The sequence below is a fragment of the Talpa occidentalis genome, unplaced genomic scaffold, assembly GCF_014898055.3.
Source record: "Talpa occidentalis isolate TD23 unplaced genomic scaffold, MPIMG_talOcc4v2.1 talOcc4.3, whole genome shotgun sequence".
Lineage (NCBI taxonomy): Eukaryota > Metazoa > Chordata > Mammalia > Eulipotyphla > Talpidae > Talpa > Talpa occidentalis.
In genome coordinates, this window is record NW_023603184.1 from 72197254 (window position 1) to 72217793 (window position 20540).

General features: G+C 34.3%; 1 protein-coding gene across 9 annotated transcripts in view; it reads right to left on the reverse strand.

The window, feature by feature from the left end:
* Positions 1–20540, reverse strand: part of ZRANB3 (zinc finger RANBP2-type containing 3) — a 183897-nt gene that overhangs the window by 83216 nt on the left and 80141 nt on the right. For 8 of the 9 annotated variants that reach the window (XM_054699685.1, XM_054699684.1, XM_054699683.1 and 5 more), the window contains 4 exons: positions 18397–18575; positions 16413–16644; positions 13087–13172; positions 290–461 (listed from right to left, as the gene is read on the reverse strand). In XM_054699685.1, coding sequence (XP_054555660.1) covers positions 290–461; positions 13087–13172; positions 16413–16644; positions 18397–18575 — 669 coding nt within the window. Of the gene's footprint in view, positions 1–289; positions 462–13086; positions 13173–16412; positions 16645–18396; positions 18576–20540 lie in introns of those variants that run through there. The other variant, XM_054699688.1, reaches the window with a different exon arrangement.

The window sequence follows — 20540 nt, forward strand, 5'->3', positions numbered from 1 at the left end:
TAGAATTCTTACTACTCTTTTTCGCAATGGAAATATTCTTTTTCTTTAGTCAGCAGTAATATTTTTTAATCACTGGGATACTGAATCTGTTCACATTATTTAATAACTAAAGTAAAATTCTTCCTGCTCTATTCTTAAAATGATATAAAGCCAATTCATGTGCTCTGTTAATTAAACCTATTTTTAAAAAGTGGACTTTTTCTCCTATGAAATATGAAAAATGTACAACTTTCATTGTATAATCTAAAATGACTTAAAATAAGACTTTCAATCCAACAAAGGTTCTCACCTTGGCTGCTGCTGATGGAAGATCAAATGGAATACGCTGTCTGATTTTGGGGGGCAGCTGGGTTAAAACGTCAGTCTTTAATCTTCTAATCATTATGTCACTTAATAGCTGATGAAGTTCATTAAGATTTGATGCCCCTCTACAATCCCACTGACGCCTTTTACCAAAATATCTGTGAATAGGAAGAAACAACAAGAAGCAAAGCTGAATGCTATTTCTTCAGTTTGTTCTTCCCTTTTATGATAAGGAGCCTATCTTTAATGTTATTTATGAATGCAAATTAGTTTCAAAAAGCTCAGCTTTCGGAGCAGTAATGAATGAGATTGTACATTACTCAGCCATAGAAAATGCTAGTGTCTAAACATACTGTTTACACTGAGTTAATGGAAGACTGGGATGAAATGATAACTGAATACTAAGGGCATTTTGAGTAGGCTCACACATGGCAATGTGTTTAGGAGATATAGCTCTAACTAGGCACTAACTGCCAGTATATTAGTGGGTCTATATAACAAACAAAACACCTAAAATATTTTCCACACCATCAAAGAGGGATTATTATCTCCATTGAGTTGTTAAACATAGCAAATTGATCACTTGGTGATCTTTTCTGCCTTTGAGACCATGAATTGACAACAAAAGAAATAACAATTTTTTTTTTGAAAAGACAAACCCATCAAGAAGAGTGTTGGAGATGAAAAATTAAAGGATAAGTGATTTCAACAAACGTTTACAAGACACAATGCAGACAGACAAGTGGTGAATGACTTGGCAAAGAAAAGAATCTACAATTTAAAATGCTTGTAAAAGGGAACATCCTCTAGATTTCAAAGAGATTAGGAGCTGGAAACACCAAGCACTACAGGCAGGAGTTTAGTCAAGAAATTTCACAGATACAATGAATTTAGGTATTAGAACTACTGGCCTAATAACATGCCCCAATTGTTATGACAACCTGAACACTGTTAGGGAATAAGTAACAAATCCTGCTAGGTTGTATTATGATTACTAATATTAAAAATTAAACAACTAACCATTTAACAGGATCCTGGTGGTATTTTAACGTAAATATGTATCAGTTTGAGAAACATGGAACTTGCCAACATTACATTATAATCCTATGGCAATTCTGCTTAATCATTTGAGGAAGTGCAGACTGTTTTTCAAATCAGCAGGGCTAACAGTGTACAAGGATTCTAATTCCTCCACATCCTCACCAACACTTGTAGTGTTGAGTCAAGTTATCCTAGTGGGTATCAAGTGGCATCTCATTGAAGTTTTGATTGACATTTTCCTAAAGAACAATGATGTCACACATTTTTTCATGTGCTTGTTGAACATTTGTATACTTCTGTTGGAGAAATGTCTATTCAACTCCTTTGCTTGTTTGTTTTTTTTTTTTTTAAAGATTTATTTATTTATTTATACAAGCACTGGGTATAGTCAGAAGCATGGGAGGGTGAGAGAATTCACCAGAGCCAGAGCGGGGAGCAGAGCAGGCAGAAGGACCAAGGTACACTGCTGAAGGGAGCAGTGGGCGGCAGGAGAGGTCTGTGCGCCATGTGGGACCCTCCTCTGGTGGCTGGGAGCAGCCGGGGACCGAACCGGTGCCGCAGAGGCTGCGGGCAGCTTTGCAACCCAGGGCTCAACCACTGCGCCTTTGGGGAGGCCCTCCTTTGCTTGTTTTCAAAGTTGGTTTCCTTATTATTATTATTATTGAATTGGATGAATTCTTTATATAATCTAGAAAAGTTCCTTGTCAAATATATGCTGTACAAATGTCTTCTCCAGTTCTCTGGGTTCTTTTCATTTTCTTAATGCTGTCCTTTGAAGCGCAAAAATTAATAATCCTGAGGAAGCATAATTTGCCTCGTTCTTTTGTTGCTGTTGCTTTTGATGTCATATCTAAGATCTCCCGCCAAAAACAAGTAATGAATTTACTCCTATGTTTTCTTCTAAGATCTCTTCAGTTTTTTGATATTACATTTAGGTCTTCGATACATTTTGAGTTAATTTTGCATATGGAATGAGTTAAGGGTCCAACATCACTATTTTCACATGGCTATCCATTTGTCTCAGTTCCATTTATTGAAAAGATGATTCTTTCTCTCATTCAATAGGTTTATGTTGCTTGCAAAAAATCAATCAACTGTAGATATCAGTTTATGAATTATAATTTTATTCCATTATTCTAGATATTTATCCTTGTGCCAAAATCATTGTCTAAAAGTAAAATAAAATGTCAAAATAAAATGTTAAAGATCCAATACATAAATAAGAGTTTCAGAAAAAAATGACTGAACAAAAGAAGAGAAAAAAGGTAAAAATGAATAATTCTCAGACATAAGGCTTCAAGTTTAAAGAGTAAAAGAGAATGGCTAGTGCCCGCCAAATGGGCTCCAAACTGGGCACATTTTTGTAAAATTAAAGATTAATAAGGGTACAGGGCAATCTTACAAGCTTCCAGAAGAGGGGGAAAGACAAATGTAAATGAAATAAGTGAAGGATCAAAAATCAGAATGACATTGTGATTCTTAAAAGAAACTGGTTACTGGAGAAAATAGAGAAAACACTTCAAATCCTGAGGAAAAACTAATTCTAACACAAACATCTCTCTCCAGCTAATATACCAATTGAGAACTCATCTATGAGCAGACAAATAAGAATTTTAATTACGTATTTTTCTATACAAAGAAAACTATAAAACACTGTTAAAAGAAATAGAAGAAGACACAAAGAAATGGAAAGACATCCCCTGCTCATGGATTGGAAGAATAAACATTATTAAAATGGCCACCCTACCAAAAGCAATATACAGATTCAATGCTATTCCAAGCAAAATTTCAATGTCATTCTTCAAAGAAATAGAACAATTATTGATGAAATTCATATGGAATCACCAAAAACCCCAAATAGCCAAAGCTCTCCTGAAAAAAAAAAGAAGGGAATGGAGGCATCACCCTCCCAGACTTCAAACTATACTACAAAGCCATAATCATCAAAACTGCATGGTATTGGAACAAGAACAGACACACAGATCAATGGAATCGAATAGAAAATCCAGAAATAAACCCAAAGATTTATGGTCAACTAATCTTTGACAAAGGAGCAAAGACTATGCATTGGAGCAAAGAAAGTTTATTCAATAAATGGTGCTGGGAAAACTGGGTCGCTACATACAAAAGAATGAAGCTTGACCACTACCTCACACCATACACAAAAATCAACTCAAAATGGATTAAAGAACTAGACATAAGACCTGAAACCATAAAATACATAGAAGGAAATATAGGAGAAACACTACATGATATGCACATCAAAGACATCTTCACAGACACATCATCCAAAGCAGTGATAGTGAAGGCAAAGGTAAACAGCTGGGACTACATCAAATTATAGAGCTTCTGCACAGCAAAAGAGACAATAACAAAAACAAAGAGAAACACCACCAACTGGGAAAACATTTTTGCACACAACACTAATGATAAATGACTGATCACAAAAATCTGCAAAGAGCTGATGAGACTCAACACAAACAAAGAAAATAATCCAGTCAAAAAATGGGCAGAAGAGCTAAAAAGAAACTTCTCTGAAGAGGAAATGCAAATGGCCAACAGGCATATGAAAAAATGTTCAACATCACTTGTAATCAGGGAAATGCAAATCAAAACTACCATGACATACCATCTCACATCAGTGAGAATGGCACATATTAAAAAAACTAGCAACAACAAATGTTGGTGAGGTTGTGGAGAAAAAGGAACTCTCCTGCACTGTTGGTGGGAGTGCAAACTGGTCCAACCACTATGGAGAGCTGTGTGGAGATTTCTGGACCTACTAAACATAGAGCTTCCATATGATCCAGCAATTCCACTCCTAGGTATTTACCCAAAGGACACAGAAACATCAATTCCAAAGAGCACCTGCACCCCTATGTTTATAGAGGCACTATTTACAATAGCTAAGCTATAGAAACAACCCAAATGTCCAAAATAGATGACTGGATCAAGAAGATATGGCACATATACACCATGGAATATTACTCAGCATTCAAGAAAGATAAACACATGCAATTTGCAGCAACATGGATGGGGCTGGAAGGGATCATGCTCAGCGAAATAAGCCAGAAAAAAAAAGAAAAATACCGGATGGTCTCACTCATAGCAGGAATCTAGAAAACTTAAATAAGGGACCAGGAAAAAGAATAACTATAAGAATGAAAATATCAAAATCTACAAACAACTATGAACCAGAGACACTCTATGGGAGGTAGGAGGCAGGGAAAGGAGGGATTGGGGTCAAAATAAGGGAATTGTAATTGTATGGGTAACAAAAAATTTTAAAAATTAAATAAATCTTAAAAAAATAAAATAAAATATATGATATAAAAAAAAAGAATTTTAACTATTTATTTTTTATGCCCTTAATTTCTTAAGACACTACTGAGGGGTAGACATGTGTCCAGAAAGCCAGGAAATATGCTAAAAAGAACCAAGGAAAAAAATGCATAAAATAATGCTGGAACATCTTATCATATCAAATAGCAACGACATAGCCAAAGACTACAGGGATTGTATCAAAAACTCCATATCTAAGTTTGTTCCAATTTGTCAAAGGTGATACAATTTGACCATTAATAAAGATAATAAATGAAGTGTACTGAAAAAATATGCATGAAAAAAATTACTCAATGTAAAATAAAACACTCACTGAAAAACAAACTACACTGAAAAATATATATCACTATATAAAGAAGTTAAATACACTGAAAAATACACATCATTATATAAAGAAATTAAATAAATACAAAGATATGGCTGTACAGATTGGAAGAGTTAATATAATGAAAATGGCAGAAACATCCAAACTGATCTACAGATTCAATGTAATCTCTAGCAAAATTCCAACTGATAGCACGGAAATTGACAAGCAGATTCTAAAATTTACATGAAAAGGTAAGGGGAGATAGAATAGCCAAAACAATCTTGAAAGAGAACAAAGTTGCAGGAATTACATTTGCCAACTTCAAAAATAAAAACCCTCACTGGACACCATCACAGAGTACTTACAAAACAAGTTATGGAAAACTTATGAATAAAAAGTATAAAATAAACATTTATCCTGGTTTTTTCCAAACAAATCACTGAGTGTACAAATAACAGAGGGGAAGTTTCCCAAAACATCTATTGTTTGTAATGTATAAGTCTCATTTGGGTACTGATTCAAAAAAGCACAGGAAAAATATTGTAATAAAATCTGTAAAATTATGATACACAATAACTAGAAAATTGAACATTTATTAAAGTTTTTAAGGAAACTAAGGAGGTACTGTTAATTTTAACTTTTTAGGCATGATGATAGTATTATAATTAACTATTTAAAAAATAGAATTCTTACCCTCTAGAGATACATATGGAAATATTTTATGGATATAATATGATGTCTGAGTTTTGTTTCAAAATAATATGGGGTTGAGGGGTAGATAGGAAAAGAATTAAAATAAGATTGGCGGTGGTGCAGCGGGTTGAGCGTAGTGCTGTTAAGCTGTCCACAGCCTCTGCAGCACAGGTTTGATTCCTGGCTGGCCAGGGAGATACCCATATGGCACAGCACACCTCTCCTGTATCACCAACTGATCCCCTCAGCAGTGCTTTCGGTCCGTCTGCCTGTTCTGCTCCCTGCTCTGTCTCTGGTGAATTCTCTCACCCTCTCGCACCTCTGGCCTGTACCCCAACTCTTTTTTTTTGTGGGACACTCGCCGGTGGCTGGGGAACCAACTGGCGCTGCAGAGGCTGCGGGCAGCCTCGCAGCCCAGTGCTCAACCGCTGCGCCACCAGGGGAGGCCCTGAACCCCAACTCTTTAAAAAAATAAAATAAAATAAAACAAGATTGGCCATAGGTTGATAAATGTAGAAGCTGATGAAGAGTACATGGAGTACATTATATTATTGTCTATTTTTGTATATATTGAATTTTTTCAATAATAAAATATCAAAAAGAAGACCATTTAACAAAAAACTCAGAAATCAAAATTTATGGAATCCAGGAATTTTGGGATCCAGTAGAGCAGACTGGCAAGAAAAAATTCTGCACCATGTCTAAAGGAAAAACAGTCCAGATTGCAGCACAACAGAAGGCTGTGGGAGGGAGGTCTCAAGGGGAAAAAAAAAAGAAAGGTTATTTTATGTGCTTACAAGACCTTTTGGAAGTTAACAGATCTGTTGGAGTCTTTGAATAAAAAAATTAGTGATAGCTTTATACCAAAGGACCAAGAAAGATCAGTCAACTATTTGATTTACTAAAGAGCAGTATTAATTTAATCTATTTCTTCTATTTATTTAGGCAATCATATAAACACAAACACTGAATTACCAAATAATTCAAACATTGGAGAGAGAATAGAAGTGGAGGACAAAGAGTGTTTAAATTATTGCCTTTAACTTTTTAGTTTTGTGATTTGGACAAATATCTGAACCTTTTCAAATATCAGTTTGCTCATCTGTAAACTGGATACAATATTCTCAACCTTATAGGATTGTTGAAAGAATTAAAAATAATACATTTAAAATACATGGCCTCACATATTAGGTAGTTAATAAAAATGTATTTTAGTTATTGGTATGAAAAAATATTCTATAGTTTCAAATGAAATAAGCATATTACAGAAGTATATTATAAAATGGCCCTAATAATATAAAACTGATCATTTATCTACTCACCCACCTGTCAAGTCTTTTTTTTAAAAATATTTATTGTTAATTTATTTATGGATACAAGTACAGGGGTCTAGGCCAGAGGTATGGGGAGGGGGGAAGGTGAGAGGATTCACCAGAAAAAGAGTGGGGAGCAAAACAGGTGAACTGACTGAAATACACTGCTGAGGAGAGCAATGGGCAAGACAGGAGAGGTCTGCTGTACCATGCAGGTAGCTCCCTGGCTGGGGATCGAACTCATGCTGCAGTGGCTGGTGATAGCTTGATAGCATTTGACTTAACCTCTTTTCCACCAGGGAGGCCCGCTATCAATTCTAACATAACTATAGAGAGGAGCTTTCTAGAGGGAAAGTTATCAAAACAAATTAGCAATGGTTATCTCTGAGATTTTTTTCCCCTTTGTATGATTTGCTATAAGTGTGAATCATTTTTCCAAAAGTAATAAACTATCCTTAAATTGATAAAAATAAAGATATCAAAACAAATTTAAAAAACAATGTTGAAACAAGACAAGGTGATGCTAAATGAAATTAGCAGAGGGTGGTACTACATGTAGACAGTGCTAAAGCCATGTAAAAATTATCAGCTATATGGACAAGGGTAGAAACAGAGAAAAAATGACAACAATCACTTGTTATAGTTGCATTATGATATGGTAGTTTTTCCCTTCCATTTTTATTCTTCAGCGTTATTTTATTGGTTTATTATTACATATACATATATAAGTATGTACATTTAAAAAGTACTTACTGATATTAAGCTAAAAGCTACCTGCCTTTTGTATTTTACTCGTTGACACCAGTTTCGCCCTCTGAGGCCACAAAGACAAAAGCTCAATTTCTTTATAACATGACAGAGCTTTAAATATTTAATAACTTTTTTCCCTTTAGGTCTTCTCTTTCAAAATCCTATAAGCTTCACAAGCACTATGTCTTACTCATCTTTGTATTGCCAGCAGCTCTAAAATAATGTCGTAAATACAATAGGCTATCGATAATATTAGGCATTTCTAGAGCTGAATTTGAAATCCCTTCATTATTCTGGCCACCCTTTCCCAGATATGTTTTCATTTGTTAACATACCTCTTAAAATAATACATTTGGCTTTTTTCTCAGTTCCTCATCGTGCTTGTCTCCAATGACCTTCTAAAATCTACTGAGCACCTACTTCCATGGCTAAAACGGGTCCTGAAAAACAGCTCTACTTGGTAAATGTTGGCATTCTACTCTCTACTGTTCCCAGTCTTCTAGACTACTTGTTCATTTACACACAGCATATCTTTACTCTCTCATCAGGACCTTTCAGTCAAATGATTTCTCCATTTTCACTATCTCCATGATATCCTTTCTTTCTTTGCCTCCTTTCTCACCTTGTTTAGATTTCCATGTCCATACATGAACTTTGTTCTTATCAAAAGAGCATACTATGCCATGCCTCACATCCCCACATCACAAACTGGTAAAAATAAAACAACCATTCTTGGATGGAGCAAACTATAAGCTTTTTTCAAGTCAATACCCACATTACTTGGTGTTACTGAGGAAATTATACCTTCGAGAAGACCAATTCCAATAAAATCTAGAATTGATGTTCTCAAGTAGTTATTCATTGCTGCTAACAGTTTTACCACACTAATTTGTTATTCTGTCCCCCAATTTGGCAAAATTTGACACTCTGCCAGTGTTCATCAATCTTTCAACCCTAGACTTTTTCATCTCTCTAAACATGAATGTCCTTCCCATTTCAAAAATAATAAGTCATTGTATACAAACCCCTCAACTCCTGCCACCCAAAAACTATGGTATATTCTCAATAAAACCAAGTAGGTTAAAAAAAAGAGAATATTATATATGAAACCAAAAAATACACATGCAATTTCTATAGCAAAATATTTAAAACTATATATAGTTGCCTAAAGAAAGGGAAATAGATGTAAAGAAAGGTTTTTTTTTAAAGCACATAGTTCTGGGGCCTCCCTGGTGGCACAGGGGTTAAGCACTGCACTGTGAAGCAATCTGAAGCCTCTGCAGCATGAGTTCTATCCCCGGCCAGTTGGCCAGGGAGCAACCCACATGGTGCAGCAGACCTCTCCTGTCTCGCCCGCTGCTCCCTATAGTTTTGTATAGGTTTAGAATTTTGGACCATATGAGTGTGAAAATGTCTAACAAAATACAAAGTTTTTAAGTCTAATCACACATGTCCTTTTCCTTCTCTAAAACCTCGGTGTAGGGACCAGAGAAAGGGGGATGGGAGTTATCCTTCAATAAGTAGAGATCATTTTAAGATAATGAAAAAGTCTTGGAGATGGATACTGTTGGTGGTTACACAACATGGTGAATGTACTTAATATCACTGAACTGAACACATAAAAACAGTTAAGATGGCAAATTTTCTTATGCATATTTTACCACAATAACCCCCCACATCACCACAATGCTGATAACTAAAAAACAAAAACCACTCTCCAAAGCTTCATACTGCCATTACAATGAAGTACAAGACTATATCATATGAGCCTGTCTAATTCGATCAGCTTAAGAACAGTCAACTAAACTGAACTTTGTTTAGTTCTTTAAAGTCATACCAGTCTCTCTTACTCTAGGCCTTAGCAGATAACATTTCTCTTCCTAGAATGAAAATAAATACCACTCATAGGATATTTCTTCTGCTCTGACTTGATTAGTTCATTTACTATAACATCCTATACTTCCTTTTATGAGACTCATTTATCTGTTTAGTGTCTTACTTGAAAACTCAGTGAAGGCTGGAACCGTGTTGCTCTTATTTCCTTATGCATACTTGATGCTTAGCATATAAAATGCCATACGGGTACCCTATAAATATTTTTTGAATGAATGGATTAATTCCAAATTAAACTATACTTCGGATGTACTTTAATCAATGAATGGAACAGACTCAATTCTTTCTCTGGATATTACTTTGATTAATGTGTCCTAATGTGACTATATTTTTATGAGTTATGACAAATGACTTCAATTCAGCCTCAGGTTACTCAAAACTAGAAATTTTTTTGAAATGAACTAATGACAATAGGTGAGCATTTCTCAAATCCTTCCACACAAAGCAGACTTTTTATGTTAGTACAGAATTTACCCTATTAATCTATATCTATTTATTTTTCAAACTTATCTCTGCCATCTAGTTTATTACAGTTTTTCTCAGATTTGAACCATTTGCAAATGGAATAAAACTGACCATGGGTGAGAACATTAAATACAACACTGCTGAGGACAAAATACAGTGCAATTCCATAAGAGACATTTCTTAAAACTAACAATGACCTATTAATTAACACTTTTGGAGAATGACTATAACTAACTTTAATATGTATTACCAGCATTTTTTTCTCTTGTAAAGATTTACACAACTTTTCTCCAAAGAGGTAGAACTGGCACAAAATATCAGCAGTGATGAAAGACTGACAAATTACTATGAAGATGTTCAAGGATATTTTTAACCTTTGAGCATGACATTAGAGAGGACAAATATGTCTTCCTATAAGATACTGTTTGAAAGCTAAAAACAGTATATTTAACTGGACTATCTATGTATCCTCTTTTCCTATATAAAAGAACTTTTTTGCAGTATACTTTAAAAAATTAACTAATTAATTTTTAAGGAACTCAGTGGTGGCTCTTATTGCAGTCTATTTTCAAAAAAATCATGAGAAAATAACAACAACAACATAATCAGGGAGATTGAAACAAGGACTACTGAAGGATCCCTGGATATTTGGTTATATTAAGAATTAGTATCACTGTAGAATGTAATGTTGGCATAACTATTATTGTTTTTAATTAGGTACCATTATTTTACATCCTTGTTAATTTTTTGATAGTATAGGATTTCTCCTCTCAGGTGTAGTCACTGTCCACAGCTCACCCACCACTGCAGCACCCAGAGTCCTCCACCTTAGTCAATTATTCTGGCCTTTTCACCCCAAAAGAACATTTATTAAAGTTGCCACTTTCTAAGTCTTCTTACTGACAGAAAAAGTGAGAAAAAAAAAGTAAGAGGAAATCAAAGGGCAAGTGATTTAATCTCACGAGGTGCCTCTCAAATGACAGTAATCTAATGTGGTACTGGTTGACAACTGACCATGCTGCCTTTTCCAAAACATATTTGTATTTATAGCTTCCTCTATATATAACCCAGTAGAGTGAATGATGTAAAGGATTTTGGATATGGGATGTTTTGGTTGAGTAATACTTTCTCTCTTTGCCTCTCAAATCAAATCACGTAGGTGGTTACCTATAACTAGACCTCTCATTTCCAAACCACTTTCACTTCATTAAATTTGTTTGTCATCACATATATTTAATAAACTTTATAAAGGCAGTTATATTTTTGCTCAAGTTTCATTTAACTTTATTTTGAATACAGTCATGACATTTCAAGTAACTGAATAACTAACCATAATTTGCTTTCTGCAAAATTATAGTGTGAAAATGACATCTTCACAAAATCAAAACATTATGGAAAAAAAAAAATGTAACATTCCCCAGACTAAGTGAAAATGTCAGGAGATGCCTTTTTCTGAATCAGATTTTAAGGAACCACAGTGCTTTCAAGGTAAAGAAGTAAAGGAATAACCTCAAACTTTCAAAATGCAATCTGGAAGAGAATGTCTTCTGAGAAACAGAATAATAATCTTGAAATGGCTTTGCCTAGAAAAACAGGAAACAATACAACTGCTCCAATCATAAGGTTCTCCATGAAGATAAATTTTTCTTTGAAACAGCATTTGTATTAGTAAGCAAGAAAAGGACAGGTATTCACTCCTGTTTTCACGTGTTTCCAAATACAAAAATAAAAAAAAGAAATGTTTTCTGACCACTTAGGTTTTTCTAGTCCCCTATACAAGAATCCAGTTAATATGTTTACTTTCTGTAGGCAAGCTTTTGGCATTTATAGTTTGAAATAATTGCAATTATTGACTTCCCAACATGTCTGACATGATGCCTATCTAACATTCTATCTTAAAACTATTATTTCCATAAAGAAAGAGAAATTATTTTTAATAGTAATTTTGTGCCAGGACACAATAGAAAGTTCTCTTTTGTTCTGAACATTTTTTCAGCTGATTATCTGGGATCAAATAAATAATATCGCCTGCAAATAATGATTATGTTATCTTTTTCTTTCCAATTTTATCTATTATTTTTCTTTCAAAATCAAACTGTCTAATACCTGTGAATAAAACTAAACAAGTGAAAGTGAACAACCTTTTCTTACTTTTGCTATTTCATGTGATGATGGCTTTGGGCTTAAGACTCACATATACATTGTATGTGTATATATGCATATAAATACACAGACCATGTAAACCTCAAGTTTATTCAAAAACTATAATCATCGTATATCTGAGACAATCAGGAGGGGAAAGGGAGGGAGACAAGGAATGGAGAAGGTGAGCGCACAGGGAGTATGGTGGACTATGGGTGCTTTGGTGGTAGGAATACTTTGGTGACTATACCTGAGGGGAGAAATTCTGTATTGTGAAAAAATAAACAAGGGCGCTTTAAAAATTAAATAAATAATAAAGATTAAAAGAATTGAAAATCGTAATGGAAGATGGATGTTGAGTTTTAACATTTCGCAGTATACTTGGAGACAGTAAAATGAAGTCCTTCTGTTTAATTAACCTGGTTAATTACATTAATACATTTTCTAATATTAAACTATGCTTATATTCCTGATATGAATTCCATTTGTATATTGTTACTATAGTAGGATTTTTAATGAGTTTTTTTCATACTAGCATTGAGCTTTTCTGTACTTATCTTTCAAATAGAAAATATCCTTAATTTCCTTTTATTTGGGGGTACTATCTTGTCTAGTTTTGATATAAATAGTAAACTGTCATCATATAAACATTTTGGAAGGATTCTTTCTATCTCTGTCCTCTAAAGTCCTTTAAAGAGCTCCAGAACACCACACTCACATGGAATTCCTTGAGGGAATTATAGAAAGTAAAACAGAAAACACAAATACATTGGGGGAAAAAAATGAGAGATGGTAAATAGGTGAGGATTAGAGCTTATAGGAAATAGTTTGTCATACCTGATACGTGCATTGCAATATCTTTTGGCATAGTCAGCCCATGTTCCAAATTTTTGTGGAAAAAGAGCTTCAAGCTGCATGAAAAGCTGTGACAATACAAGTATTCTCAACATGTTGCAGTATTTTCAAGTAAATTATTATTACTATCATAGACCAGTTTGAAAAAATAGTGAAAGGTAGAAAGAGAAAATCTACCTCTTCCCTTCAACTTACCTAACCCTCCCTTCCTATTCTTTTTTTATTTTTAAGATTTATTTATTTATACATACTAGATATGGAGAACAGGCCAGAGATGCAGGGGTGAGAGGATTCACCAGAGACAGAGTGGGGAACAGAACAGGCAGATTGATGGAAATACACTGCTGAGGGAAGCAGCAGGCGAGGCAGAAGACGTCTGCTGCGCCATGTGGGTAGCTCCCTGGCCGGGGATCAAACTTGTCTGTAGAGGCTGTAGATTGCTTCATACTGCTGTGCTTAACTCCTTGCGTTACCAGGGAGGCCCTGGCCCTTCCTATTCTTCCTGGATAACTGTTTTCTTTTTCTTCAGTATACTTTTATATATTTTGTATGTCTACATAAGCATATGTATATATTCTCTTTTAGTTACATGAAGAGAATCATACTTTCCATACAAAATTAGAATTTGGTCCCACTTTCAGTGAATATAATGTAATATACAAATATTGACTTTTAATGATCCCTGAAACATATAATTTTCTAATATCCATCCATCCATCCACCTACATTTCTATAAGATGAATTTTTCAGGGTATATTTTTAGAAATTAAATGGACAGGTTTAAGGTATATGCATTTTAAAGTTTGACAAATGTTAGGTTGCATGTATAAAATAGTATCTGCCATGACCAAGTTAGATTTATCCTAAAATCCAAAATTAGTTTAATATCTAGAAATCAATTAACATGCCATGTCAATATAATAAAGGATAAAAATCATATGATTATTTCCACAGATTAAAAAAAAGCTCCTCAGGAAAATTCAATAGCCTTTTATGATTAAACACTTGATAAGGAATAGAAAGAAATCTACTCAACCTAATAAAGGAAATCTACAAAAAATAAAAACAGGTAACATACTTAAAGACTAAATCCTTCACCTCAAAGAAGTAGAACAAAACAAGGGTGCCCACTCCATGCAAAAGTGTCCTGTCCTAACCAGAAAAATTGAGCAATAAAATGAAATAAAAGGCACCTAGATTAGAAAGGAAGATGTAAAAATGCATATTCACACATAAAATGATTTTGTATATGAAAAATTCTAAAGAATTTATAAGAAACTATTAGAACTAATAAATTTAGCATAATTGCAGGATACAAAATCAATTGTATTTCCATATACTTGCAATGAACAATATATAAGTGAAATTAAGAAAACAATTTCATTGAAAATAGCATCAAAAAGAAGAAAATATTTGGGCCTCCCTGGTGGCACAAGGGATTGAGACGCAACCTATGAAGCTATCCACAGCCTCTGCAGCATGAGTTCGATCCCCGGCCGACCACAGAGATACCCACATGGTGCAGCAGACCTCTCCTGACTCACCCACTGCTCCCCTCAGCAGTGTATTTCAGTAGATATGCCTGTTCTGTTCCCCACCCTGTCTCTGGTGAATCCTCTCACCCCCCCACACCTCTGGCCTGTACCCCAGTTCTTATATGCGTAAGAAAATAAATCTTAAAAAAAAAAAGGAAAATATTTGGTAAAAGAAGTATTTAGACATATACTATGATAACTAAGAAACACTGTTGGAAAATAGTTGAAGACATAAATAAATGGAAAGATGTCCCAAATTGATGGATTTGCAGACTTAATATTATTAAGATGCCAATAACTACAAAGTTATGTACAGAATCAATATATTATATAGGAAACCCAAACTTGATTCTTGGTCAAACTGCCAAACTGTACAAATAATTCATATAGATTAAGAGACCTAGAATATCCAAATTAATCTTGAAGAAGAAAAATAAAGTTCATGGATTCACACTTCCTGGCTTCAAAGTTCCTAACTTAGAATTTGTAGTTTTATTTACTTTTTCTTAAAGAGTCCCACACCTCCAAGTTGAATACCATCGGGTTTTCACAAAACCAGATTTACTCTTGCTTTGAATAGTAGCTATTGTGAGTGAGGAGTAAAAATACTGGCATGAAATCACAGTGGGAGGTAAGAGCCATTATTGTAATTTTCAGTTTATCTATCTTATTGTAGATAAACACTAGGTAAATGTTTACTTTACTAGGATCATTTAAAATATATGCATCTTTTACATGCTCTCTTTGAAAAAATGACACATTTCACAATTTTTTTTATAAAGGTATTATCAACCTCTATAATTGCCTGGGATCCATTCTCCTACTTCCAATGGGCAGTAACAACAAATAATGTAAGAGGAAAAACTGAGCATTTTGCCATCATTATCTATGCACTGTTATTGTATCTCAGAAGATTTTCAGGGTGGAATTCAAATGCAAAGCCTTAGTAACTGCTAGCAGAGATATGAGATATAGCTGTCTCCCAGGTTTGGATAAAAATGAATAGTAGCAATGGCTACAACCCTATGTCGAGTGGTAGCTCTGTGTCAGGGCACTGGACAAAGTATTTTTAAAGTGGTATTTCCTTTAATCTTCACAGCAAGTCTATAGGACAAGTCTGTATTTTTTCAGACTCAGTGTTCCTTACCAGACAACATTTCCCTAGGTTATGCTGAACCTTATAAACTCATAAGAGTTTCATTCATTTCTTCTTCTCAACCCTCTAATAATTCCATATTCTACCTGCCTCTTGGAGTAGTAAAATCTAAATGGGATATTAAACAAATGCCTTCTTCCTTCCTCCCAAGTAAACATTCTTTTTGTTTGTTTGTTTTTTCCAAGTAAACATTCTATCTGTTCTGTACATAAGTTCTAGTTTCTCTCCACCTTAGCAAATGTGGATCTTGAAGTGATAGAGAAATGTAAAAACATTATGTAATATAGTATAAAGGCTATAAAGTAGATCCAATTCCAATATATAATATGTATACAGGAGGCATACATGTTATTATTAAACTCCTCTATGACTTTTTCTATTAACAACAAAAACAAAAAACTATTTCCTATATACATGTTCAGGCATGGCAAAGATTCATATGTTAATATAAAAAAAATCATAACAAAAGACATAGGTAATCATCTAAAGCTGTTTAGAAATTTCCCAATATATTTTTTTGACATCTGAGGCAGACATCAACTTAAAAATTAAAAATTGTAAAACAGGTGATTTTTTTTTTTACATTAGTCTAAAGACCACATTAAAAATTTTAGTACCTCTTCAGGTCTTCCCAAAGCTGGAGTTCCTGTAAGTAGAATGGCTCGTTCGGCTTTCTGCACAATTGGCAATAAAATCTTGCTGCGGGCTGCATTTCTGGACTTCATGTAGTGTGATTCATCCACTATAACCACTTTGAAGTTCTGATTATTCAGTGCATCTATCAAAGTCTCCGCATCTGTGGTTAAAAGACCATAACCCAGAACTATCACTTTGCTGGTCGATATTCCCCTAAAAAAGAAAATTCATGTAGTTTAAAAATATTTTCAGTAATCAATTTATCATAAACAATACAACTCTTTGGGGACAAGTTCAGAGAAGAAAGAAGAAAGGGGGACAGTAAGGAGATAGGAGCACCAATGAAACCCCACTTCTCTTAAGATTTTATAGTCCTCCAAAATGAAAAACCAATTAAAATTAATCGATTTTTTGTTTAAATGGTTGTTGGAAGATATACAGTATGCTGTATTTTAATAGGATAAGAACATTATTTTCTGAGAATATTTGCTGCTAAGCACCTAAGATTGTGTAAAATGCACATACTAAATATCTGTTGAGTATTTGGTCAAGTCTTCCCATAAACAGAATAACATATCACAACCTAGGTGCTGCTGAGATTTTGAGCAAGATAATACTAATACTGCAGGACTGCACAGTGCACTGCAGCGCATCTCACATTTCGGAGCTCCCCATCAATGGACAATAGAGTCCATGTTACTGTTACAACAAAAATGCCCTTGGCCCTGGAATGCTGAGGCTAGCAAAGGGAGAGGGGGCAGCACCTCATACAGAGAAACGCTGGGATAAAGTGATCCCTGACCTTTTGAACTATTAATATAATTCATATATCTCTAACATTCCTTATCATATTATAATAACAGACTCTAATAATCTCTTAAGTCTGGCAATCTTAGAGAGTACAATAACACAATTAAAAAAAGATTACGTATTAACAGAGATTTATTTCAAGCAGATGTACTGCTTTTTATTTAAGGTTCATAAATTGTTGTATTAAAAGGCACATTTCAAGTAGATGCATTGCTTATTATTGGGAGCTCAGAAATTCCGAAACTCTGGAAATATATTTTGTATGATTCACCTAGAAACTCAATGTGATAAGTTTTCAATATTCAAATTGACTGACTTATTCCAATGGTTAGAAAATAAAAGGAGAAAAAACAGTGACTACACAAGAAATGATTTTTAGAGTAAGTATATCAAATAAAAACAAGTATTATCAACATAGAAAATATTAAAATTATAAATTAATAATGAAAGTAAAACTGACTAATATAATTATGTATGAAACTTGCATGGTAACAAAAAGAAACAAAATTTTATCATATTTGCTGATAAAATTTCACAAACTTCAATTAGATCATTAAAAAACTGCAAAATTTATTTTTTAACCCTATAATAGTTGTAAGTATATTTAAGGTATGTAAAAAGTAGGTACATTACATTATATTCAAAAGTATAGTTTACATTATGTTTAAAATACGCTATATTTAAAAACTTAAAACATTAACCATTCCATTGGGATTTAGATAAACAACTCATATTTTAAAATGTAGAATAGGGCCTCTCCTGGTGGCACAGGTGGTTGAGCACCGTGCTGTGAAGCTGTCTGCAGCCTCTGCAGCGCTGGTTCAATCCCGGCCGGCCGGCAAGGGTCCCACATGGCACAGCAGACCTCTCCTGTCGCACCTGCTGCTCCCCTCAGCAGTGTATTTCATCAGTCTGCCTGTTCTGTTGCCCACACTGTCTCTGGTGAATCCTCTCACCCTCCCGCACATCTGGACTGTACCCCGATTCTTGTATAAATAAATAATCTTTTAAAAAAATGCAGAATAAAATTCTTCATACTACTCTCTTAATTTGAAATTATGATAAGTAGGTGGTAATTCATTCCAAGCGTTCATATACAGTAATGATATACAGGAAATCTTTTTTTAAATTTAAAGATTAAAAAGTTGTTCTTACCCAACATCAGTCTTATTCTGAATGACACTGATTTCTTCTGGACCTAATTCTGGTATCCATTTCTCTATTTCCTCTGTCCAAGGGTACCTTAGTGATGAAGGGACCACTATTAAAAGAGGCCATTCCTCTTTATAGAAGTAAGCAATGGCAATTGCCTGGATTGTTTTTCCTAGGCCCATCTAAAATAAAGAACAAATAGATAGATAGATAGATAGACAGATGTAAAGGCTAAAATATTTTGAAAGAAAATATTTATCAAATGTTTTATCTAGAATTATCAAAATAGGTTCTAATGTAAGCAACTGGATTACATAGTTAATAAAAAGCTAAATATCATGATGACCTTTAAAATACATTAAGCAAATTATTTTATTATCAAACCATTTATGATTGGACTTAGAAACAAAATGACCCCTACTTTTAAATATTAATTATGCTGATTTCATATAACTTAATTTTATAAAGTTTATAAAGATGGATGTGTGACCATTTATAATTTCTCCTTAGATCACTCAAGAGTAAATGCTATATACTATGCAGCACAAAATTATGCTATTGTAAAAGCTAAAATAGCCCTATATCAAAATGCATATTTTATAAAAGAAGCACAGAGGTTAACTGTTTATTCAATAATAATTTGTATACAATTAATTGACTGGGTACAAAATTAGTGTGGGGTCCTGGTCTCTGATGTCTTCTCACTATTTTCACACATCACAAAGTCCCATGTCTAAGTTGTATCCAATTAAAGATTAGTTATTAAATGAATGTATATAGTGATTTTGATCATAATACCAAGAAACTAGAGGTATCCCAAATGAATGTCTACAGTGGTTTTGATCATAATACCCAGAAACTGGAGATTACCCATATGCGCACCAGCTGGTACACAGCTAAAACCTTGGTATAGCCATAGAATGGAATACCATTCAGCAATAAAAAAAGAAGAAGCTGTACACAATAACACAAACAATTCATCTTTAAAATTGTAAAATAGGGGCATCCCTGGTGGTGGAAGGGGTTAAGAAGCAACCTATGAAGCTCTCCACAGCCACTACAGCACAAGTTTGATCCCTGGCCAGGGAGATACCCACATGGTGTGGCAGACCTCTCCTGTCTTGCCCACTGCTCACCTCAGCAGTGTTTTGGTCCGTCTGCCTGTTCTGGTCCCCACTCTATCTCTGGTGAATCCTCTCACCCCAACCCCCGCACCTTCGGCCTACACCCCAGTTCTTACATGCATGAATAAAATTTTTAAAAAATCTTTTAAAAAAATGAAAAGGCAAAAAGGAAGTTCCAGATTTTTAGCAAGTTTCCATGAAGAAAACCTTGTTTTGTACTTTTCTTTTAACTACTACTGTTAACTACAACAAAATAATTTTAGAATAATCCAAAAAAAAGTTACACTTATACCAATCAACCTGAAAGAGAAAAAGAAAAAAATGAATGTGAATTTCTTTGGAAAATGTTCTTTTGACTGGAATAAAGACTACCAAGGGGAAACATGATAAGCGGAATGTAGGAAGGGATTTTGTTTCTGACATGGGAAACAAGTCAGATATTATATAACTGTATGAGTGAATGAATGATTAAATAAACATCAAAGACTTCAAATTCCCTGGGCAAGACTCAGGCACAGAAAAGGTATCTGTAGCTTTTAAAAGGATGTGAGAAAGGTGACGGAAAAGCTACAGTCCCAGAGCAGCAGTAATACTAGTTGCCATATAAAGCTTTGTACCACATAAACATTCAAGTACAGAGTCAGAGTCTAAAAGGTTTTCCTATTGAAACAAGATCCAGCTGAAGATAAAATTTGTTTTCTGGGCATCCCTGGTGGTGCAAGGGGTTAAGACGCAACCTATGAAGCCATCCGCAGCCACTGCAGCACAAGTTTGATCCCCAGCCAGGGAGACACCCACATGGCTCAGCAGACCTCTTCTGTCTCACTTGCTGCTCCCCTCAGCAGTGTACTTCTGCCCATTCTGCTCCCCATTCTGTCTCTGGTGAATCCTCCCCCCGTACCTCTGGCCTATACCCCAGTTCTTGCATGAATAAATAAATAAATCTTTAAAAAAATTTGTTTTCTATTATTTTTTAAATTAACTTGAATTTATTAACTCAGAATTTTGTATTCTAGCAAAGCT